Source organism: Onychomys torridus, chromosome 9 (genome assembly GCF_903995425.1).
Source record: "Onychomys torridus chromosome 9, mOncTor1.1, whole genome shotgun sequence".
Taxonomy (NCBI): Eukaryota; Metazoa; Chordata; class Mammalia; order Rodentia; family Cricetidae; genus Onychomys; species Onychomys torridus.
In genome coordinates this window covers 1,653,684-1,679,777 of record NC_050451.1, presented here as the reverse complement: position 1 = coordinate 1,679,777, position 26,094 = coordinate 1,653,684, and the positions used below count along the sequence as shown (strand labels likewise).

Here is a 26,094-nt window from a genome sequence, read left to right as displayed (position 1 = left end):
CTCACTGAATACGGAAGAAACATCCAGTCCCTAGGTCGTCAGGTTTCCCTACAACGTGAGCCAGCATTGTGGGTAATGAAGTGATAGAATTCACATTTCATAAGGGAGGCTGCATAAAGGAAATATGATATTATTTTTTCTAGAAAGTGATTTATAATAATACCAAGAAACCAATTTTTAAAATTCCTTCCCCATCTCAACATTTATAGTGAAGGCTAACGTATCTTGAGAGATTTACTACTTGCTGATATTCACCCATATGGTGGCACCAAGCAAATGCTCTGAGAGGGAGGAAGAATGGGGGAAGATTTGGGGGAGGAAACAGCAAAGAGCTCTGCTAATGTGGCGTCTCTTACTGTGGACTGGGCCTGGGGAAGGCTTCCTGGAATAAACTCTTGCAGTCGCTACCTCTCTATCAGATCTGCACCTTAAGAAATGTCTTCACTTCCTCCCAGAAACAAAAGGAACAACGAAGGGTCTCAACTGCTACATCACTGTGTCCTCTCCATCCTCACTGTGTTTGAGAGAACAGAAAGAATGCTGGGGTAGCAGCTCCGGCAAAAGCTAAAACATGAAAACACCATGGAGCAGAAAGTCCTGGTTCCATAAATCAGAGCTGGCTCAGCAAACATGGCAAGTCCCACTGTGGCCAGTCTGGGTAGGTACAAGCACCTACCCCTGGCTACATCTCAAAGGTTCAAAATCATTTCTAAATATAGATCCCACTTCATGTCTGCAGAAGCTGTAAATCAGAGGAAACAACTTTTTCCATCCCCAGTAAACTATGTGTACCCAAGGAAAACTCAGAGGATTTCTGGCTTTCTAACAGCTTTGCTTGGGCATAAAATTTTCTGACACTTCACTAGACATCAGCATCAGTATAAGGTGACTTTAAAGAGAGAAATTATTTTCTGACCTGTGGATAACCCTTTAGAATAGACCCCTGAAACCCAGTTTCTCCAGTTATTACCATTGAAATAAGTTGTTTTTCTTGGGGACCAAATCCTTCCTTATAGGAAGCGCTAGCCTTTGAATCAGTGAGCTGAGAGGTCAAGTGTATTTTGTTGCTATATGCCCATCAAAAAGGACTGCCAAGAACAGTCAAGGAGGAAGCAAAAAAGGGAAGAGCGGAAGGCACTGAGGAGGGAGGGAGAAGAAAACAGGAAGCAAAGGAAGTGAGGGAACTAAGTAGCCTGGCTAGAGAGTCCCCCTGCCACCATTTTATCTATGTTGTTTGGTTTTTCTTGAATTTTCAAATGTCTAACTTGATGGAAAAAATCAATTATTCCTTTCCTTTGGGTTTCAGTCTAGTGCTACACATGTTGTCTAAACAGTCAACTGAGAACTCATGGGGATGAAGGAAGGGACCAAGAAAAGGGAGAGCAGACTAACAGAAGGTCCTTCCTTCAAGAGCACACATTTGAGAACATCTCTGTGAGACAAAACACTGTGGACCTAGAGAAAACAATTCAGGCTCAGGTGAGGGCCACTGGAAGGAGAAACACTTGGGTAGGCATTGACAGGCAACATCCATAGCAGGCCACAGGTGGTAGGACCAGGATGATTACTGCCCCCAAGCTCACATGAAGGCAGAAGCTGACTACATAGCAGACAGAGCCAATCCCCAAAGCCCCTGGGATATACTCTCTCCACATCATGTTTGGGATGCAGCACATGGGACAGAACTGTCCAGCTTTCCACACTGAGGGACTTCTTGGAACTGGGACAAGGGTAACTTTGGCTGGAGTAGTGGCAGATCTCACTTGGAAGTCAGAAAGGATAGATGCGGGGGAAGAAAACCAACACTTTTACTCACTGGCTATGTTAACATAGAAAAATACTCAACTTCTGTGAACTCCAGTTTCTTCTTCTCTAACATGGAAGAGATTACAGTCCAAACCTTAAGTGTGGTAATAAAAAGAGGCTACTACGTCAAATGTTATCATTTCAGTACTGGCATGTGGTGACTGTTATCTATAGCTACCATTCATGTATTTTCCTATTTCTGCTGTTATTATTATTATTATCATTACTATGGTAATTATCAACCTGCATAATGAGCATTCAGAAGAGGAAAATCATTCTTTAATATTAGGCCACTTTCATCAGCTACTCTCTGAAATGCCAGCACATACAACCCAGCCTAGCACATAGTAGGTGCTCACTATGTTATTAAGGAGGCAATGGAACAAAGAACTGACCCCAGCAAATTGTGGGACAGTAAAAGAAGGGCTAGGTGGTTTTCATTTGATGTCTTGAACAACAGGCATCTGAAGCCTGGGAGGAGTGACTTCATCTTTTGATGGAAGAACAAGGGGTTGAAAGAGCATGGTGCTCAGTTGGGAGAAATATCACAAATAATTTATTTGGGTAGAAATGTTTGAAGTAACACTGCAACAATGACTCTGCCTGCTGCCAGGTACCAGCCATCAGCTCAAGCCATTCACAAGGAGATGCATGATGTCCATCACCCACAGCACATTCATAGAACACATGATGCCCATATGCAGGGCAGATCCAATAAGATTTGTTCCAAAAGCAAATCTTTCCTCTCTGTGAGGGGACACTAAGGCCCAAACAGGGAAATATTTAAGAAAGGACCCAAAGGAAGCTGGAAACTGGGAAAACTTTCTGGCTTTATTTGGTTGATATTTGGCAGGAGTTTGAACTGCATCCCAAAGGATTGTTTCATTTTTAGTCAATTCCTGCATGCATTTATCACAATAACCTTATCTGTCATAAGTCACATGCTAGAAATGAGCAAATCTTACATAAACCCGCCCCTGAGTATAATTCAAGGATCCTACTAAATCTCTCCTGTTCCCACTGCTCTGTGTGCAAAGAGATTCTGTACAGAAGATATGTCTACTGCAGTGGAGACCCAAACAGGGTTAGAACATGACATGTGCACTTCACCAAACCCAAGTCTAATACCTGTCCACACGGGCTTAAGCATAAGAGTTTAGAAAGGAAATGAGGTAATCTGTGAATGCTTTTGCAGAGGAGAATTTCTCATGGAGTTCAGAGCACAATAGAAAAGGCCGAGTGTTATTAACATTTCAAACTTCAGATTGAGAGGTGGAAACACAGATGGCAGACCACAAACTTCTAAGCTTGGAGAAGTCAGACTTGATATGTCTAAATTCCATGGTGTATATATACACCCAAATATGTGTGTGAGTGTGTGTGTGTGTGTGTGTGTGTGTGTGTGTGTGTGTGTGTGTTTGTGTGTGTGCGCACGCGCGCGCACAAAGGAGCATAGCTAATTCTGAGAGGTTGCTGCAGCTTAAGAAAGACTTCCAAGTCTCTACAGACTTCTTCCTTCCCATAAGTTTAGGACTGTCCAATTCTTCCTACACTAGAAAGACAACATCACAATGATGGCCCATTTTCTCCTTCAGGTTCATTTGAAGCAATAGGTCAAATGATATTGGAATGGTCTGAACCTCAATTTAGACTGTAGAGTTTATCTACTAGATTTGGCAGGTGTATTTGACCAAGCAAATCAGCACTGCTCTTCACTAGTTACTTCAAATTCCTGTCAACTTGTACCATACTGGAAACAACAGCCCATGTTCATACAGTACAGGTAAGAGAAAAACTAAGTATATAGTCACAGTTACCGATACAAAATGAGAGTGGAAAAATGGAAGGTCCAGGCACAGAGACTGAGGTAGGAGGAAAGGGGGCCTGGTCCCAAAGGCTTTAATATCTAAAGGTGCAGATCAAGGGTAGCAAAGGGGAGAAAGGGAGAAAAGGCAGGCTGGGAGAAAAGCTGAAAGCTTCATTCACAGAGGGAATCCAAACCCTGGAGGAGGGTTTGGATGCCAAGTGGCTAAGCCTCCTGCCCACCTCCCACTGTGAAATCTGTAATTCTGCAAATAGGAAAGCTGGTCTGGTTCACTGCAGGGTAAAGAGGAGCCAGTGGATCTTTGGAGATTACACCACCGTAGGTCTGTGCTCCAGACTCTGTTTAAAGCTCTGAAGAGGAGCCTTTAAGACCAGAGTTTCCTATGGACTGAGGAAGTTCAAGCAGTTCTTGTGGCATTCACAGTGTGGTACCTGAGACTATTCAGGGCCCAAGAGCCACCAGGTCTGGAAGCTAGTGGTGAGACAACACTGGCATGTGAGCAGGAGGCCTCATTTTGAAATTATCTGCTGCTGGTGTAGGGTCACGGGGCTGGTGGTTTAGGGGCAGACCAGAGCAGACTGAAGAGCCTGTGCAAAGAGAAAAACTAGGCAAAGCTTGTCTCTCAAGAGTTACTAAACCAACTACAAACTTAGGGCGGGCCTTTTCATTGCCTTCTGTTTCTGAAGTCTACTGAAGCCCCAAATCACACAACAAGCATCCTTTATTCAAACCATCTTTGGATGATAAAGAAATCACTGTTAAGCATTTCATTATTAATTTCATTAAATTACCACGTTTTACTAAAAGAAAATATACTCCTCAACTTGACAAAGGGAAAATTATTGACTCGGACTTCCAACAGTATAAGAATCCAAAGCTGGGATAGACTTTTCAAACATAATATCCACTTTCCTTGTTAATCTTCAGGTGCACAGTCAACAGTGAATCCTGTTTTATACTTGTTTCTACATCCTTTGCCCTGGGTAATTAAAGTATAATGTCCAGTCAATAAAAAAAATGAAACAAGTCAAAACTCAGGCAGTGACAGGAAGCACCATGTATGTACACGATGTAACTAACAGTCCAATAGCTTTCAAATGTGACTTTAAGGGAGTTCTGCGGATCTTTCAAAACAGTGACTGATCGCGCCTAGGGTCCAACTGGTTTTGTTGAAGCTGTTCCGTCCATCAGTCATGATGTCACCTGTGGCATGGAGGAGCTCTCTCACTCCAAGCCACACTTAGCAGCTTGCATTGCTGATCTCCCCAGCTCCACATTCTATCATCATGCAGTCTATGTTGGTGAAAGAGTATAATGATCTTTCTTCCTGAACAAAGGCAAGCGGTGGGCAGAGGAGCTGGGGGCGGGGGGGGGGGGGTGGGGGGGGGGGGGCAGAGGTGGGGAGAGGAAAACGGAAAGTACTGACCTGAGAGCCAAGCTGATTGGAGCAAAGGGTGAGAGCAGCGGTGTGGAGGCAAGCAGAAGGGAGAGGTAGCAAAAGAGAATAAAAGGAGGGAGAGGCATTAGTTCTTAACAGACAGCCAACAGATGGTATATCAGCAGGTCTTATAACCACATGAAGGACACTGAAACGCGTCAGACACCCCCAACCCCGGGCTCACACCGTAAGCTCTTCTGTTGTATGTTGTGCATAAGAAACCCATATCTGCTCTCACACTCATCACACCAGCACAGATGGGACAGAGGGCTGTTCCCGCCTCACTACAGTGGCCACATTCTGCTTTTTTTAAAGAAATAATTTACAGAGAAAGCGCCTACCTACCTGTGTGCCCGTAAGTTTTCATTATTTGATAAAAACACAACTGAAATCATTAAGGTCTGGCAGGAAGTGGGTTGGATAGAGACATCCTAAGAGATATTTCCTTCACTCCTAAAACCTAAAGGAGCTGAGCAATTTGGATTTTAGCTCAAGGATTCGAAGTTACATGCTTACAGGGCACTGTATCTAGCAGTGAGCAAACGCCCTTTGGGGAAGATTGGTATTGGGGTGCCTCCTTCCCATCAGCCTCCCCACAAAGGACAATAAAACTTCCAAAGCAGAGAGTAATTCCTTTCCATTGAGAAAATGAGGTTCTGACTTTGCCACTGAGAATACTTGTTAACTTATCTGTATGAGACTTCTAACATGCCCTTCCCACCAGTCAGAACCAGTAGTCTCTAGTGGGAAGGAAAGCTTAGGAGGGAAAGTTATGATCATCTGCCAAGCTCTGAGAAGCATGTAGTCGATGTTCATTTTGTTAACCTGTAAAATGCCCTGCAAAAAGTAGACACACAAAAGCAACACCTGTCCAGCTATCTGTTCATAGAGTCCTCGCCATTTTGTGTTCTGATGTAGTTTTAAGGCTACCACACAAGAAAGAAAAACAAATGCTTAGGATAAAGCCCAACCTAGAACATTTTAAACATTGTTTAATGTCAACTACTGTTGTGGAATATTGCTCTAACTATGTAAAGATGTGTTACATTTGTTTATGGTGTGCACTATGGCTTGAACTATGTAAAGGTGTGCTGCATTTGTTTAACTGTGTAGAGATGTGTTGCATTTGTTTTACCTTGCCTGTCTAAGGTAGTTACCTGTCTAATAAAAATCTGAATGGCCAGTAGCTAGGCGGGGCTGGCAGGCAGAAAGAGTAAATAGGAGGAGGAATCTAGGAGTCATTAAAGGAGAGAATGAGGGAGAAAGAGAGGAAGACACCAGCAGCCAGCCAGGCAGCTGCCAGCCTGCAGACATGGAGGAAGCAGGAAAGTGGGGCATACAGAATGAAAAAAGGTAAAAACATAGATGAAGAGAAACAGGTTAAAATCAGTTATAAGGGCTAGTGGGGCAAGCCTAGATCAGGCTGAGCATTCATAATTAATAATAAGTCTCCGTGTCACGATTTTGGGACTAGCAGACTGAAAAAGCCTGCCACCGACTACAGTGATAAAAATTAAAGAAGAAGCCAGGCGGTGGTGGCGCACGCCTTTAGTCCCAGCACTCGGGAGGCAGAACCAGGTGGATCTCTGTGAGTTTGAGGCCAACCTGGGCTACCAAGTGAGTTCCAGGAAAGGCACAAAACTACACAGAGAAAAATTAAAGAGAAAATGTTAAAGTGTTGCTTCAACAATGCTTCAGAGTTCAGATCCTCAGGGCGGCTGTTTTAGGATCCCACATGTGCCACTTATCCAAGTCAGATCATGGCCATCCTGAGGACTGTGGCAACAAGGCACAGCTGCCATTTCTAATCCTTCTGAATCATAGGTAATTAAGCTGAGGACCTTGGCCAAACGGTAGAAAATCCTTAGCTGGAAGAGCTAACACACATTTAAGATGACTCGGCCTTTCCCAAGGAACTCTTCACAGGGTCACTCTGTGGGGTTTAGTCACTTGCTACTTGTTTTAAAGAAATTCCTTGGGCTGGAGAGATGGCTCTGTGATTAAGAGATTGGCTGCCCTTCTAGAGGACACAGGTCAATTCCCAGTGCCCACATGGTGGCTTACAACCATCTATTACTCCAATTCCAGGAGATCTGACACCCTCTTCTGGTCTTCTCAGGTACCAGGTGTACATGTGGTACGCACACATATAAGTAAGCAAAACACCCATACACATAAAATAAAAACAAATAAACCACCCAAATATTTAAAACATTTCTTGCAAGGCAATGGTCAACAAAATTACTCAGAGGGGAAAAAAAAGAGTTCTTATCAAAATAAGTAGAACTACCAGATTTCTCCCCTGTACTCTGAGGCTTTTAGAATATATTATCATACTCTAGAAATAATAACAAAGTTTAAGTTTGCATTTCCAAAGGAGTCCTGAAAGGCATCAAGGACTAATGTGTGTCAGCACATTATTGAGAAATCAGAAGGGAAAATAATAGCTTCTTTCTCAACATTAGATAAGTTTCTGTTAGGCACCAAAAATCATTTCTCAATGTCCAAATGTCTGATGGTATTAACCCTCAGTCCAGATAATTAAGCAGTACCTTGTCTTCCGTTCTGATATGTCTTATGAGTGGAGCCTCCAGACTCTCGTTCCCCTCCCTCGTCTAGAGGGATGTGGCTGAGGACTCAATCTGAGCTCTGAACAAACACCAGGAAAAGCCCTAAGGGATTTCAGATAATCGTGCTAAAGGTCACACAACTGATTCCTTCCCTTGGGTGGGATATGAGAAGGCCAGTGGCAGAGGATCTTGCTCGACAACCCGATTAACCTCTCTCCTTCTTGAGGCACCAAGGATTAACTATGAATTTAAATAAAGTCTGGAGACTGTGGTGAGCAGCTCCAAGTTCAGCCCACTGCTCAGTTGTGCAGTCTACATGACAGATGACATCACAACAGGACAAAGACATCGGCCTGATTTTGACCAACTCTCAGGTTTGCTCCAGGCCATGGTCCCCATGGCCAGCTCCTCCAGAGCAGCCTATAGTCGAGGCAGAAGCTTCCAGCTAAAACATCAGCATCCAGGACAAGAGTTCATCATAGGAGATGCACATCAGCTGAAGCATACAATGTACCTTAAAAAAAATGGCTGATGAGAAACAGCATTCTTGTGGAACTAAAGGGTTTCATTCACTGGAAATGCTGGCTGTATGCTATACAGAATAAATCCATAGTGAAGAAACTTTTGAAAATGAGAAGATGAACGGAAGAAGGAGGAGGAGGAAGAGGAGGAGGAGAAAAAGAAGAAGAAGAAGAAGAAGAAGAAGAAGAAGAAGAAGAAGAAGAAGAAGAAGAAGAAGAAGAAGAAGAAGACGACGACTACCCTCTGGAAGAGAAACGGGCCCGTGTCAGGGCATCAGAGTCACTCTGAACCTCTATGTTTTGTTGCATGTGACAGAAGTTCTGGAACATTTTAGAACACAAGCTGCTTCAAAAAGAGGGTTCTTTGCTCTGGTAGGTCACATTACAAGCCAGAGACCACAAATTCACTTCAAGTTCAATATTTTGGTTTTCAAAATCACAAACTTAATTGCAAGCACTCTCCATGACTCCAAAATGGAGATATATGTCACAATGCTAAGAAATCTTTTAGTTCTCAACATTATGAGGTATGAATTTTGTAGTTTCAGCCAGCAAACAGAGATACTAGCTGATGTGCAGAGGACTGCCTGACATAGTCAAGGATGATGCTCTGCTGGAATGAATACACATGCAACCCAGCAGATAATGCTTCAGAAAGAGAGGCCAAGGCTGAGCCCGTTTTTTCCCAGGATAGTTCCCTCTGGATCTCCACCCCCACCTCCTTAGGGGCCCGGGCCGGGCTGGGGCTCAGACATTTCCCAGACTGTGTTCTGCCGCTGGACCTAAGATGCCGGCAGGCAGAGACCTGGGACAGAGTCAAGCCCTAGCACACGTTTTATGAATTACAGTGCCTGGGAGGCATCAGCTTTAAGGAGAGGCAAATGCAGAGATAAAGAAAATGTGCAGAAAGTACATAAAGATAAATGCCTGTAAAATCACTGCAGCTTTAATGCTTTCCATATTGAAGAAATAAAACTGTGAATATTCTTGATGATTTAATGGCTACACACCCCAACTAAGACCTGTTTGTCCAACTAGATAATTAAGCCATTTGTATGTAAATGTTTATAGTAGCTGATCCTGATTTTCAATTACAGTTCTCAGGAACTGCTTTAGTGCAGAAAAATGCCTTCCCAACGTGCAGTGCGTCACCTTCCCTCTTGTTACAACGAGTGATGGAAAGGCAGCGTCTGGTGGCTGCGAGGCCGCCCAGCGAGGACCCTCTGGCTCTCTGTGACTGCAGCACTACTGGACAAGGTTGTCGATGTTGCGCCTTGGTAGAAGGCGTTGTTCTCAGTGGCTTGTTGGTCAATCCTAGGTTTGAATTGTAATTGTGATTCTTCAGAGCTCTGTAATCTTTGGGAAGTCACTGAACTTGTATAACTCTTGCTTCCTCATATATAAGATAGAGACCATGATAATTTCTGTGGGTAAGATTAAATCCAATATGATACTCCAGGTTAAGTGCTCAGCAGAGTATCTGGCACACAGTGTTCATAAAATATATAGACTTTATTACTATGATTATAATTGCGTTTACTAATAATGCTGGTGGTGTTGTCTAGGACATCATCCAATGACATCACTGCTTCTCGGAGAACTAGTCTAGAAGTTGGTAGACCTGCACTACAGCTGCTTATCACTGACCACAGGATTAACAACCAGAAGGTATTCAACTTTTCAATGTCTAGTTTTGTAACAAGAACATAAAGAACATAACATAAAGGTTGTAAACTCTTTGTGATACCATACTAGCTTTTTATTTCTTCAGAAAAAAAAAAAATGATCCTGAAATGTAATTCCAAAATAGCCATGTAGATAGATATATCTAAAATTAACCATGACCCAAGGTTTTTAAGAACCAGTAGACTGGCAGAACATTCCTACATTTTAAGATTAAAATGAAGCTCTTAAAGATTTCTTTTTAATTTTTACTTATGCTTTAAAACTTTCTTTTGCATGCATGTGTTCATGAATGTGTGCCACAGCATGTGTTTGAAGATCAGAGGACAAGGCTCCCTCCTTTCTTTAAGTGGGTCCTAGAAATCCAACTTGGCTTAGTGGGAGACACCTTTACCTAACTAAGCCATTTTGCCAGCCTGCCCTTGAAGATTTTAATTTGCATAGTTACCTCATTAAAAAAAGAACTCTGCCTTAAGTGCTAAAATTAGTCACACCAAATCAAACTTAATTACAGCATCAACAAAAAAAGGTTAAGATTATTGAAAGAACTATTTATAAATTTGGTGTTTGGATAATCAAATACAATGTTGAAAATGTTGCTGAAATCTTACTGTGGGTAATCTGCCCATTCAATGCCATCAGTTACTACTGATAATTCATTTGTTTTGGCTTTTTGTTCTTCATAGTGAGGTTAGTGGCCCACCTTATATGAAAATTGGGTGGAAGTAAAGCAGAATGCATGTTACTAGGTTGTAGACACTTAGCTTTCACAGGATTAATGGCCACAGGGCTGGCCCATAGCAGATGCAAAATCTGAACCCAGGTCTTTCTTTAGCAAAAGTCCATTATCATTCTTGTATGGCCACAGAGACCACTCTGCACATGCCTTGAAGCCCTTTAGTACCTCACAAGTGTCTCTGTCCAAGCTGGCAAACATTCACTGATTTATTCAAAATTGGCTGATCTCTTCCATATGGAATGAATCTAGGAAAACGAATTCCACTTTATTGCAGAACCAATGAGAAGGCCTTGGCAGTTATATAGAGCTACCCAAGAGTGTTCAGAAAGTCCTTTTCTTACAGAAGTATAGGAAAAAGCATTAGCAATAAGCTTATTTTTAGTGACCAGGCTACACATTAATATAATATAGGTATAGTTTATCTCAAGATCTAAAGACATTGGAAGCCTGTTTTAGAATCATTGTTTTAGACTGAATTTTTATCATGTAGACTTTACTCAAGCATATTTAATTCCATCTATTTTTCGAAATAGTCTGAGATCCTCTTAAAAGATAAATTTCAAGGAAGAATTTGTTGTGGTGTGCCAAAAGACATCCAAAAAGACATGAGGCCCCTTCCTCTTATCTTGAATGAAGAAATTCCAACTATATTTCTCTACATTCTCTTTTGCTTGTGACAAACCAAAACCACAAATGTTCATTTTTAATGGGAAAGAACTAAGGTTTCAGATAGTCAAAGCCCATGTTTTTGTATACTTCACTGGTACAAGTACTGGATCATAGATGCCCCTCAAGAAAGCCAGACACTATTTTCTTAGACACTGAAGAGGCCCTTAGCCCCCAGAAGACAAACCAGGTGCCTATATAGTATTATTACACAGAAACACAACATCATCCCTGGCCTGTCAGGCTACATTCCTCACATACGACTTCTTTCCAATTTGTGATGTGAGCATAAAAGTGTGCATTTCAAATATACTACAACTCAGAATGTACACCAAGCCATCAACATTTGCTCGCCTTTGACAACTCTAAGACACAGAACGTACCTCTCAAGTTCTGCAATCTTCTTGTCTTTGTCATTCTTCTCATTCTCCACCTCCTTGAGGATATCCAGCAACCTGTCCACTTCTGCCTGCGCCTTGCCACACTCATCACGGTAGTACGATGCTTCCTTGTCAAGCTGTTTCAGTCGGTCTGCAAACTCAGGGTGCATCCTGGAGTCATCTTCAATATTATGTGCCTTCAACATTACATTTGTAAAGAATGTAGTTAAGACAATGATTTAGAATAACAGATGGTGTAGTCACCAATGGCCCAGAAAGTAACTTTGGAGAGAACATAACCAACAAGAATTATGGGTATTCTGTCAGTGAGAAGGCAAACTGGGTGAGGGGCAGGGAAGCCATGTATTTCAGCTATGTTAGATCATATTGACTTTAAAGTATATGATAGTTTCCCATGGGGAGGTTATTCTACTACTGATGCTTTGTTATGTTAAATTTTGCTACTTTTGACTTCTCCTTTCCATCAAAATGTATGGGACAGGTGAAGGAAGAGACTGGTGTCTTTGTTCTTGTTCATTCAGTAAGAAAGATGGAGACAATACAATTCCTCATAAGACAGTTTACATCAAATGCTTCCATTTCCAACTCAAGAATTAAAAGGCAGAGTGGTAAACTGTTTTCCAAGTCCCAGGAAGGGCACATGTAGAACCAGGCAGCCTTTAGGAGACTGGTTGACCAAGAACTGAGCATATCATCCTAATGAGAAATACCAACAGAAGTAGCTTGGAATGAAGACTTCTGGAAGTAAGAGGAAGGGCTTTCTAGCTAACAGTCATACCCATAAATTCTCATTTATGTGAAGAGGTTTAACCTAAACCATGAGGAGATGAGGTAGGTCATGAACAAGCACACAGACAAGAATCTGCAAACACATGCATGAGTGGATAGCAGCTGTACACACCAGAACAGACACAGTCAAGAACGAGCAACATCACTGTAGAATAATTTGCAGCCAAAGTATTTGTAGTGTGTGTGTGTGTGTGTGTGTGTGTGTGTGTGTGTGTGTGTGTTTGTATGCATTATAGTTTATTTTTTCTCAAAATCAACTTTTGGCTGAAATATTCCCAGACAGATGAAGGAACACTGCACCACAATGTTTTGCCTACCCCTTGTTGCCCTTTATTCCTAATTGGCTTCATCAAAGAGCAGGCAGGGAGAAAACAAGCAGTTTAACAATGGGACACATTCCACACGGAAAGTTCAGAGAAGTCATACATGGATGGCTCTCCAGAAAATCCGTGAAGGAATAAAACATCAACAACTACTTAAACATAAGTTGTGCTGCTTTCCAGGTATGTGGAGCACATCTCCACTGTGCTTTTATGCACTTTTTTTTTTTTTTTTAATGTCAGGGAAAAAACAAGGCAAGCAAGCTATAGCTACTGTGGAGTTAAATGGATCATGCATGGTTAGAAAAAGTAATACTAATACTACTGTTAGAGGGTTGACAGTCTTTGCAATGATTTAGTAAAAAAAAAAATTCAAAAATTAGTATAAATAAAATAAATTTCTTACTCATGACAAAATCATTTTAAATAATATTTTTGCATGTAACATATTATTTAAGCATGAGGATAAAGGGGAAATAATTTTTCATCTTCTTTAAAATTTCCTTTAGAAATAAATTCAACTATGAAAAAGAACTTGTAAAAACCCATCAGTCTAACATACTATTAAAAACTGGTTACTCCCTTTTAACAACAAACCTCAAAAGCATTTTATTCTTATCTAGTGTGCACTCTGGGCCTCTTTGTAACAGATTATTATACTTTTTTAATTATTAGTAAAAAAAAGATACAAGAATTAATATTCTTTTAGGAGTTTGTTCCTGGAATAAATATATTTTATATAAGGTAATTAATATTTAAATAGCTTAATATCTACTCTAATAATTTAGAAAAGTTAATTTCAGTTTAAAATGAACTAACTATATACTTCTATCTGTGATAAAAGTGAATTCCAATACTTTTGTGACAGAAAAACATAGTTTTTAAATAGTTAAAATATATATATTTTTATCTCTTTCCATTGTTAGACTGACTTACCAGTATATTATGACAACTAAAAATCCTTTTGTATCATTCTCAAATTCTCCAATCAATGCCATTAATATCTTAAAAAACAATTAATAACTAAGTAATGAGTAATTAGAAACATGAATAAACGTATTTTAGAGTTAAAATTTCTTTCCTATCTCTTATGTTTAAGATTGACAAAGGGTTAACAGTTATTCATGATAGTCCATTATTTTAAATTATTTGGATTATTATTATTATTTTAATGAACAAATAAATAATTAGTAGCCATGAGATATCAGTTCTAAATCTCAATTTACCCTGTCCTATGTCAGGAGGCAAATCAAACATACTTTCTAAGGACAATGAAAAACTACAAAATGACAAACACCTAGAAGATAATATTCATGTTCTGTTACAATAATTAATTTGTAATAATTCCAGGCATAAGACTTGTTGTCCAGCTAGTTTAATAGGTGTGTTCAATTTTCATCAACACACACATTAGAGAAGCCTCTGGGGTAGGGTTAGGAAGAATGGACAGCCTGTTCCTGATAGGTATCCATGTCCTTTTTGATTCTGAGGATGACAATCAAGGCCAGTCTTTAACAGTGTGTGTAATTAGATGTTTATACGCTTTTCAGCCAAATATGTGAGTATGGATAAGAGACTGATGGGATGCACAGACAAACAGAAGCCAGGGGCGGTGGGGAATCCTGAATCTTGAAGGTACCACTGATGACTTTATCTAATGCTAAAGGTAGATCATGTTATTAAAACCCAATTGGCAAGTTCATAGTTGGCCTAAATCTATTAGATAAAACTTGGAAATGCTAATAGTCCTTCCTTTTAAATGACTATACAGCTTCATGAATACCGATGTTTAAAATCCATCTCTCTATATCCCATACAGGACTACTGATTCTAAGAAAAGAAATTTATGTCAGAATACCTTCAATCCTAAAGAAATAATTCTTAGAGAGGCTTTTTGACAGACATGGAAATAAATGGCATTATAAAATGCTCACATAAATAGAAAGCTTTAAGAAAGAGTAATATAAGGACATGAAGAAACTCTTTCTTGAATCATTGCTTAGGGTTCATGTAATGACAATGACAGTTCCTAATGACTAGGAAGAACTGTGAGTCCCCAGTCCAGTCTAAAAAATAAAGGCAACAATTTCCTGAGAGGTATTAGAGTTAAGTAGCTCTACTCAACATGAACTGCAACTGTGTAGAAGACAGGCTGAACTTTTTAGTCAGTAGACAATGAAAGTGCTGTACTGACCATTGCCATGGGGCCAGTGCGACCCATCAAAAGCTAGGGCAGGAAACTGGGTTAAGAGCTAATGCTTTCTTCAAAGTTCTAAGGCAAGATCTCCGCTAAAGATGGAGAGATAAGCAGATTGTTACTTTTTCAAATTATGACAAAAGGTGCTGCATCTACACTGGATGTAGCCTAACATATCCTAGCTACTTCAGGCAGAACATAAAGGGATTTATATTTTAATGTAGCACCATTGTAACAAACTACTACTATGGCATCATTCTTCTATATTCAAGACTTAAGTGAAAATGGACAGCAATCATTTCCTCTTAAGGACTTGATGGTCTAACAAGAGCTTGACCAGCTGGGAAATGGTCTCTTCCCTCCCAAGGCACATCAATTTTGTTTCTACTTTAAGTAATCAGGAATCTAATTCTTGAAAATACACACTGGCATTATATTTTTCAGAATTTGTTTATCATGAATATGGCCAAGAATACTTTCACAAAAACATTCCTCCAGTTACTAAATGTTCATTCATTTGTTAACATAGATATTAAATTTTTAAGGTCATTAAAGGCAATTCTGCATATCAAGTTCTGTCTCAAACATTTCTAGACTACTTTGGAGCAACTCTCAAGGGTACTGTAGAAAAAGAGAATATTGCTAAAGGACAGGACAGAAGTGTCAGTCTTACATGCAAGTCCTGTAAGTTTAGGGTTCTTCACACTATGTCTCTTGGACTTCTAAATGCACAGAAATTCCCCTATAAATGGTAATAAAAACACGGGTGGAAGTCTCACTAATGTGGGCCAGATGCAGCATTTTGACATGAACTGACTTTGAAAGCTTGGATAAAGTGCAAGAGGAGGCTCATACTAACTAGGATGAGGAGTACATCATGATACCTAGCTGTTATCATAATGAAAATTACCAGAACTGTATCAGAACAAAGCAGGATTTTAGCTAATTGATGTATCTCAGACATTGAAAAGAGTGATGGGCTCCAAAGTTGGGAGCTGGCAAGTGTCATATTCACACATCTCAAGCTTATTTGCACTTAATCTTATAAAGGTTAGGCACTGATTATTTTCAGTGAAGTACTAGTCCATAATTCCAGATGTCTAAAAAGGAAAGCATTAACTTCAGTCCAGAGCCCTGCTGGGACACAAGGCAGGGGACATTCACTTACATTATTATATAACACTCCCTTGGAAATGGACCCTAACAATTTTAATAAAAAATTATTTCCCTCAGAAACAATGATTAGTTGTAACCATAAAGTACAAGCCAATTGTTAGGTAATGAAGCTGTTGATTTTTCATTCCTGCTGCTTCTAGACTTCAGCAGTAATCTGCTAAACTTATGCACTGTGAAAATATGATCCTCAGTTACAGCACTCTGCTTTCTCAGTGTCCACAGACAGGATTTTCAACATTCCTTGCAGATCATAATAGCAGGATGGGGTGTAAATAATTTTAGATATTGACATAATTCTAGGTTATGAATGAAATAGATTCATTAAGGTTTATATAACTATGACATATTATAAAACTTAAATTTTGTTTCAAATAAAAATGAATAAATACCAGACATAATTATTAGCCCTAAGTAATATATTTTGAAAGCAATAATGATATATCTTGGAATCTTGTGTTTTGTTGTTCTAAAGGAAATTATTCTTTTTAAAATTCAAACTAACTAAATTCATAACATTCATAATCAGCATATTAGAACTCTGCCAAAAATTCTTTTTATAGATGAAACAAATATGATACATATAAATATAAACAAAAACTCCAAATATACACAAAAATAAAAAAGCATATACTAAGCATATTTTATGATCCTTTAAATAAAAATGTAATTATTAACATAATTCCTCTTAAATCTGGGATTTCTGAAAATTAGTAACATGAGAACTAAAGGTATTATCTAGATATTCTGAAATAGAACATGAAGTAAATCATGTCATTTGGAATATTATTTGAGCTCTTTTGACATTGAAAGACTGTGTCATTTGTTGGACATGTGTTTGTGTATATCTATATTCCCTAAATTATATCTTAAACAGTTATAAATAGTTGTAGTTTTCTATTATGCTTTGTTTAAGAATGAATCAAATAGTGTTCAGAAACAGACTTTAAAAAAAGGATGCTAATGGTGGTGGAGACATTTATAATCAGCATACCATGTCCCTAGGAATTCGTAGTTCCAAAAGGACATACTAAACAAGAAGGTCTTCCTGAACATTAAGGAGATGTTTTCCTCTGTGTAGAATGGAAACACACCTGAGTTTTGTTATTGGTTTTGTTTGTTTCTTTTGTAAATCTTTAAATAAAATGCAACTCCTGCACAAAGTAAGTTTACCAGAGATAGGATTTCAATTAGATAGTGACTGGCCAAGGGAATCTCATGGGAGCAAATCAAAGGGGTTTCCAGTGCACCCTGCCAGCAGCAGGGTGGCCTCAGTGCCCCATAGCAACAGGGTATTATACAAAGCACTCAATGTGCCCAGAAAGGCTAAAGATTCTTTTAAAATATATGAAAGACTCCTGGACACCATCTCCAAGGGTACTAAGGCTAGAACCAAGACAGCATTTGAAACCAATGATAATCTCTATTTCTTGTCTAGCATTAAAATTAAGGAAAGAAAAGGATTCAGCTGAAGTTAACCTACATATATTTACCATGACAGGACAAAACTCCTCCAGGATCGGAGGCTGGCAGTTAAGTGAAGAAAGGTTATTATTAGGAGAAGTAATAAGGACTCAAAGGCAAAATTTTAAGTTTCTATGAAATGACATTAGCACATTCTTTATCAGAATGGAGCAGCTACAGGAAAAGAAAAGAAAGTAAATATTTTATTTGTATTCCAGAACATATTTGCAGAAAGACTTCAAGCCCAATCCTTATTTACCCTGAGTATAGACACATGGACTTATTACTAACTGTAGAATATTTTCTTTTGTTTTGTTTTGTTTGAGACAGAGTTTCCCTGTATAGCTCTGGCTGTTCTAGAACTTGCTTTGTAGACTAAGCTGGCCATGAACTCACAGAGATCTGCCTGCCTCTGTCCCACAAGTAGTGGGATTAAAGGCATGTTGACACCACACCCGGCTTATGTATAATATTCTTATGCATTTGAAATGACTACAGTAAATTTAGCAGAAGGTTGAGAGTAGCCATATTCAAAACACATGCACAAGAGCAAAAATTTCCTGGGCATCAATATCTGGTTAAAAATCAAAAGGAGTTGCTGTAACCACTTAAAAATTATATATGTGCATATGCTTCACAACAGCTTTAAAAAAAATACCCCAGGCCTGTAATAGAAACATGTCAAAACTTCACTATAGAAAACCACTTAAAGGGGCTGGAGATTTAGCTCAGTGGTAGAGCACTTGCCTAGCAAGCCCAAGGCCCTGGGTTTGGTCCTCAGCTCCAAAAAAAAAAGAAAGAAAGAAAACCACTTAAAAAAAAAAGTTGGATCATGTTTATGAGTGGTAAGAAATGATATTAGAAATGTATCATTGGCTCAAAATTATCATAAAGGATGAATATAACTCAATATAACCAGCAACTGTGATTTTTATTAATTAATTAATTTATGTTTTGTTTTCCAAGACAGGGTTTTCCTGTGTAGCTTTGCGCCTTTCCTGGAACTCACTTGGTAGCCCAGGCTGGCCTCGAACTCACAGAGATCCACCTGGCTCTGCCTCCCAAGTGCTGGGTAAAGGTGTGCACCACCACTGCCCGGCGCAACTGTGATTTTTAATTGACAAAAGTGACCCTGAAATTCACCTGAAAAGTTAAAAATAAATAGCTAGGGACTCCCGAATAAGACAGGAGAAAATCAGGCAAAATCAACCTAGAGCGTGCTCCATTAGATGTTCAACTCTCAGTCACAAGAGCTAAGATTCTGACCTACCAGCAAGAGACACAGCTGAAACTGAGCTGATACCTTCATCCCTCCCAGAGTGTAATGCACAAAACAGTGGCTCAAAATACGGATGGTATGACATGTGTTGATATTAAAAAATAGCATCAAAACATTTAATACATGTGAGTGAAATCAGAGAAAGACTTCAAAGACTAAAGAACATGAGGAAATTGTAAAAAATAAAAATAAAATAAAAGAATCCCACTGGTCAAAAGCTCTCAAACAATTCTAATTATTAAAAATTAAATAAAATTGTCATAATATGAGAAAACAGTGCTTACAGAACAGAAAACAACTCATATGGACCAATGAACAAACCAGTAAATTAAAGACAAGAACTTAAATGGCCACAGCAACTAATTTCCACAAGAAGAAGTACTGAGCTAACAATATTTATTTGAACCCCAAACACATTAGTAATTAAAGAGATGAAAAAAATTGATCTAAAGATTTCTCAAAGTTCTGTAAAATGACAATTGTTGGTGTGGGCCAGGGTGTGGTCAAAAAGTCACAAGGACACACGTAATCAGTGCTGGGAAAAGCCTCTCTGAAATACAACTGAGTAAGAACCATTGAGATGCCCTTAAAAACCAAGATTGCCAGTTAAGGATTTCATTCTGTGAAGGAGGAAAAAAGAGAGGAGAAAGAAAGGGAGAGAAGGGTGGAGGTGGAGAGGGGAGGAAGGGGAAGACAGAAGAGATAGCTGGGTAGTCACAGCTTTCTTTGTAGAAGTGACAAACAGGAACATGTGTGATCAAAGTCAGGGCAATAAATAGACCAGAGCATATATAGCCATTAAGAGTATTCTGGCAAAATAATTAATTACATGAGGGAATTCTAATGTTTTATTGTAAGAAAATAAGATATAAAAACTGAGAAAACATTTTGCTATGACTTAGTGGAAAAAAGGTATAATTAAGAAAAAAGAAGAGAAGAAGGAAGGAAGGAGGGAGAGACGGAGGGACAGATGGCTGGCTGGACAGAGGTGAAAAGAAGGTATAATGTAAGAAAAAAGGGAAGAAGGAAGGAAGGAAGAAAGGAGGAAGGTGGGAGGGAGGGAGGAAAGAAGGAGGAAGGAAGGAAGGAAGGAAGGAAGGAGGAAGAAAGGAGGGAGGGAGGGAGGAAGGAAGGAAGGTGGAAGGAGGGAGGGAGGGAGGAAGGAAGGAAGGTGGAAGGAGGGAGGGAGGGAAGGGGGAGGGGGGAGGGAGGGAGGGAAGAGAGAGGAAGGAAGGAAGGAGGGAGGGAGGGAGAGAGGAAGGAGGGAAGGAGGGAGGAAGGAAGGAAGGAAGGTGGAAGGAGGGAGGGAGGGAAGGGGGAGGGGGGAGGGGGAGGGAGGGAGGGAGGAGAGAGGAAGGAAGGAAGGAGGGAGGGAGGGAGAGAGGAAGGAGGGAAGGAGGGAGGAAGGAAGGAAGGAAGGAAGGTGGGAAGGAAGGAAGGAGGAAGGACGGAAGGAAGGAGGAAAGAAGGAAGGAAGGAAGGAAGGAAGGAAGGAAGGAAGAAGGAAGGAAGGAAGGAAGGAGGAAGGGAGGGAGGAAGGAAGGAAGGAGGGAGGAAGGAAGGAAGGTGGGAAGGAAGGGAAGGAGGGAAGGAAGGGAAGGAGGGAAGGAAGGGAGGAAGGAAGGAAGGGAGGAAGGAAGGAGGATGGGAAAGAGGGAGGAGGGGAGGGAGGAAGGAAGAAAGGAGGGAGGGAAGAGGGAGGGAGGGAGGGAGGGAGGGAGGACAGAAGGAAGGAGGAAGGAAGGAAGGGAGGAGGAAGGGAGGGAGAGAGGAAGGAAGGAGGAAGGAAGGAAGGAAAGAGGAAGGAAGGAGGAAGGAAGGAAGGATGGAAGGAAGGAAAGAGAAAGGAAGGAAGGAAGGAGGGAAAGAAGGAGGGTGGGAAAGAGGGAGGAGGGGAGGGAGGGAGGAAGGGAGGGAGGGAGGAAGGAAGGAGGGAGGAAGGAAGGAAGGAAGGAAAGTGGGAAGGAAGGAAGGAAGGAAGGAAGAAGGAAGGGAAGGAAGGAAGGAAGAAGGAGGGAAGGGAGGGAGGAAGGAAGGAAGGAAGGAAGAAGGAAGGAAAGAAGGAAGGATGAAGGGAGGGAGGGAGGGAGGGAGGGAGGGAGGAAGGGGGGAAGCAGGGAGGGAGGGAGGAAGGGAGGAAGGAAGGAAGGGAGGAAGGAGGGAAGGAAGGAAGAAGGAAGGAGGAAAGAAGGAAGGAAGGAAGGAAAGAGGAAGGAAGGCGGAAGGAAGGAAGGAAGGAAGGAAGGAAGGAAGGAAGGAAAGAGGAGGGAAGGAAGGAAGGAGGGAAAGAAAGAAGGAGGGTGGGAAAGAGGGAGGAGGGGAGGGAGGGAGGACAGGGGAAGAAAATGAAGATAGAAAGAAGAGAAGCATCCTGCACATAAAGGTGCCTAGCTAGGGAACATGAGCACATCACATCCCTCCTGTCTACATCTGCTGTGAGCAGTCCTCTTGCTTTTTATCTTCTCCTACATCCTTCCTTACTTTTTCAATGCCATGGTCATATATTACTTTTATAACTCAGGGAAACTTAGTCATTTTTTAAAGACTATTAAGGGTAGAAATCCCATCAAGCCACATCCCTATCAAACTAAAAAAGAAAAAAAAAAGAACTGGATCCTGAGAATATCTGCAGACGGGGAGTTAAAGTGAGGAGAGCTGGCTATATTCCCAGGATGCCAAACCATTTGGTTAGTTTAATTAACTGAAGAAGAATGTCAGTCTAAGGCTTAGAATTAGTCACTGAAAAGACTGCAAATTTGGGTTTGGATAGCGGAGGCCTGGCCCTGGGAGGAAAAGAGAGGGAAAGTTAAGGATGCCATGACATTAAGTTATTTCTTCTTTGATCCTACCTATTCTGACAAGGGCTAGTGAGCTCCAACTACTGTGCTGATCATTTTCTCCAGCTAGAGAGCACAGCAATCCCTCTATGTTTCATACCCACAAAGCTTACAAATTTTGATTCTCCTCTTGCCCCTAACTTACAATTATGAAAAAAAAAAAAAAAAGTTTTACAAACTTGTTCTAGAAACATTCACAAGAAAATATGCATTTTTATCAGGGTGAGTTTTCAAGCTTCAAGATAATCTTTTGTTTTGTTTTGTTTGCGGGGGGGGGGGGGGCGTCTTTCTTCGCCTCTGCACCATCTTGATCTTACCGAATACTACTTCCATTCAAATGTTAAAGGAAACAAAACTTGGGCGGTTTGTTTGTTTATTTTTGCTATTCTGCTAAAATCCATCTGGAGGATGCTCCAGTACAGTATTAGGGATTATGTTTGCAAATATATTTGTTGGAAAAACAAAGGGTCCAGGCAGAATTTATGAAATACATCCAAGCATCTTGTACATCACACTATAAGCAGGTGGAGCTTGGATTAGTAAATAAAACTGTTGACTGAATTGCTTCCTTTATGTGTGGTATTTCTTTTTTCTGTGATGGGGATTTATAAATAGAGGATAATTAGAGTGCATTGTTGATCACACTCGTCAAATGAAGCATTCTAGTTACTACCTTCATTTAATATACTTCCCAGGAAGTCAGTCTGGTGACCAAATAGGAAAGTCTGTCTGTCTGTCTGTCTCTGTCTATCTGTCTGCCTGTCTGTCTCTTTCCTCTCTCTCTCTCTCTCTCTCTCTCTCTCTCTCTCTCTCTCTCTCGCCCTCGCCCTCGCCCTCGCCCTCGCCCTCTCTATCAATAAACTAAATAAACAAATGGTTCATATGAATGCACATGTCACTAGGATAAAGAACTAATGGTGCCGTCTGAACTATTTTTTCATTTTGAACTATTTACCTGCTTTCAGACTTCATTAGACTAAAGCCAGAACTGTTATGATCTGTTACTAGCAGACTATGTTGTGATCTGCCCTAGGGCCGATGTCTTGTTTTGAGCTTTTACAAACCCTGCATTATTATTAGGCATTTATCAATCCTCAAGAGCACAGCCCAGATTTTAAAGCTAAGCCTAGCCTAACATAGAATTCTTAGATACAGCACACACATGAGCTGGCAGCTGTTCTGCAAATGCTTCCTGTGGCACAGGGGAGTCTGTGTTCGAAGATCTCACCAACAATTCTGTAAGCCTATATCCTCAGCTGATTTGTTTTGTTTGGTAGCCTGAGAGCTGAAGTTAGGAAGAAGGTACTATCAGAGCTGGCCATATTGCCTTGGCCTCTCAAATTTCGAATTTTGAAAGAAATGGCATTGGTTTGGTGCAGATCATTTCTTTTGGCAGAGTGGCAACTTCCCCAGGGTGGCACACTGTAAGGTGGGCTCAGTGGATCCTCATGCTTTCATATGTTACAGCGGGAACTTTCAGGAGTGACTTACTGGGTTGTACATCTGATTGAACAACTGCTCAGCTTGCTACATTGCAAAGGTAGGAGGCATTGCAGCACAGACACGGAGAGAAGGAGAGAGCCAGAGAGACAGCATTAGCTCAGCAAACCCAGGGCTCGCACAGACGAGCTGGTCTTCAAAAAAGAAGAGATCTCAGTTTCTAAACACTCCACAGTGAAAGGGAAAGGCTCTAGGGAAAACAAATGTTGACTTTGGCTCCTAGAAAAGAATAGCTGAAATAAGAAATTTAAGGTTTGTGTTCCTTTCCCTTTCTCGAGTTAAATGCCCATGAAATAAAGACAACTGTCCACTTCTGATGATACATGAAGTGCTGCCCTCCAGCAATGAATCAGAAGAAGTACTTTTGGCCAAGCCCACAATTTATTACCTGAACTTCCAAGGTGGTAATAATAAAAGATTAATTAAATCTTATCGTTGAATCTGTAGCTCTTCTTTGGTACTACTGTAAGCTTAAATTTTCTATTTGGTGTCTAATTTGAACAGAGGTTAGGAAGCAGTGGGCTAACAGTAGGAACATATTAGGAAGCAGAACAACACCACACTGATCTAAATGGGAAAAGGAAAATTCAAGTCCAGAGAAAGAATGAAGGGAAAAACAACAGTGTTGCATATTACCAATTTCTACTGTTTCAGTTTTGAATGGTAGCCTATTACGTTCCAAGTGCTGTAGCGTCTATATGGGCTCCTGTCAATTTTGTTGCAGAGTCAGACATCCTAAATATTACTCATAACTAGTGTTCTCACATTATATTTATTAAGTATCTACACATTAATTTAAGGCTCAAGATTGAGGTCTAGGAGGTGAAATACTACAGTAACTATTATTTGGTATTAGGCTGAGACACTCTTTTACAGAGACAGGACACCTGTTTCTTCAACTTGAGGACAGCAAATGATGGTTATAGCATGTCTTTTAAGAAAAGTCTCCTGAAGCATGATATTGCTCAGAAAACTAAAGGGTGTAAAAGTCATGGAACTTGGGATTCTGGGTCTTCTCAGCAAATTCCTAAAGACACAGGTCAATTAACCTCTACAGCTTGAACCTCAAAAACAGACCATTCAATAGACAATATGATCCATTCATGAATAATCAGGTTCTTCTCAATCCCTGGATAACTAACATTGGTGGATAGACTTAATTTTTTTTGTACACTTATGACTAGTAATTATGCCTTACCTGGTTAGCACTGTTTACTGAACTCACTAAATAAGTAGGATTTCCTCTCACATGAACAATTGATTGTTATTTCTAAGAGTTTGAGATAGAATTCACAGAATCCCTTTTCTGTATAGAAGCTTTTTTATACTAAAATATTTGAAGGGGTCATAACTCTATATAAAAAATGTTAAAAATGACTATGTAGAATACTTGTCCACAAATTTTTAGATAAAAATAGCTTACTTCAGTCATGCATTATTAATAGGATAATAAGTTAAATCCCAATGTGGACTCCATTGTCACTGGCAGGCAAAGTTTCTATTTAATTAAACACTATTGATTTATACACTTATGTGGATTTTATGGGCAAAAACTGCCTGGATCATCACAAATCTTGAGCAAAATACCACTGGGAAATTCCATGGTATATGTGTGACACAAAATAGTCATATTTTCATCTCACCATTTAGTAAACCTAATTCTACACACAAGTCAGTCATCTTTTCATCTAGAAGGGGCTGAAAGCACTCCTTTAAGCTTTTAGAGTTGCTTATCTTTCCTGGAGGAAAGGATGTATCTATATGAATATACATATAGATTGTGCTCTCAAGTATTTCATGTAGAAATCATTTCTTCCTAAGGTGATGGATACGTGAAGTTTTAATGGAACCATCAGCAGAATTAGAGACTACTGAAAAAAATAAAAATAAAAACAAAAACCACTTCAATCCTAAATTTAAGTCAATACTAGAGAGCCAAAGGTAACAATGTAGCATCTGCAGGTTAGACATAAAGTATTTACATTATCATTATCTTTTTAAGTTCACGGTACTATGTAAAGATTGTGTAAATACTTAGAAATAAGTTCTCTTTTCGTGCATTAAATAATTCCCTACTGTAAGACAACTATATCTATGACTTTAGTGCTGGCTGAACCGCATAGATGGAGGAGATTCAGTAAGTGAATTGAGTCAGAGACTAGGAGACTACAGCCTCAAGATGTGGACTGCTTTCTTGTTACTAGAGGATTTCAAATACCAATGCTGAGTTAGACTGACAAAGGGCATATAGTAAGCACATGTGTAGAAATCCTACACACAGAGCCTTCATCTCCATGACAGCTCAGTGGAGTTGATGGTGGGTACTTTCCAGGCTATGGGTATGTGTATGTTTGAGGTTCTCTCCTACTCAGCACACTATTAGTGAGGTAAGATTATACTGAGGCCATTTCTCTATGCTATAGTGTTATATTTGAGCATGTGTCATCATGACTAGGCTGTTTTACTAAGCAAAAAGCATACTGTATTATAGAGTGCAGTATAAATATATTAAGAAAGTATTTTATACACAAAATATTTCATGCATAAATAACCAAGTCATTCTCCATCTAAATACTTTCAGATGGGCCCCTGAACCTCTTTCACTTACTAGTCCAGATTTCTGCTTAACTAAATATTAGTTAAAGTAAAGGAGATGCTAAGAAGACTCAGAAGCTGTGATTGACTTTTTTCTTTCAATTTTTCTTGCCAAATTGTTAGAAAAAGATTTACTGGGCACATTTAACTTTATTTTCGTGTGTGTGTGTGTGTGTGTGTGTGTGTGTGTGTGTGTGTGTGTGTGTGTACGCGTGCGTGCATGCATGTATGGTGTATGTATGTGCACATGACTGTACGGCCCTGTACAGACATGTCAGCCAGAGGTTAAGT

General features: G+C 40.0%; 1 protein-coding gene across 1 annotated transcript in view; it reads right to left on the bottom strand.

Annotated features, from left to right (window-relative positions):
- Erc2 (ELKS/RAB6-interacting/CAST family member 2) overlaps window positions 1-26,094 on the bottom strand; it is a 913,086-nt gene that overhangs the window by 427,417 nt on the left and 459,575 nt on the right. The window contains exons 12-14 of the mRNA XM_036199185.1: window positions 23,200-23,235; window positions 11,632-11,825; window positions 5,058-5,069 (exon numbers count right to left, since the gene is read on the bottom strand). Coding sequence (XP_036055078.1) covers window positions 5,058-5,069; window positions 11,632-11,825; window positions 23,200-23,235 — 242 coding nt within the window. The remainder of the gene's footprint in view (window positions 1-5,057; window positions 5,070-11,631; window positions 11,826-23,199; window positions 23,236-26,094) is intronic.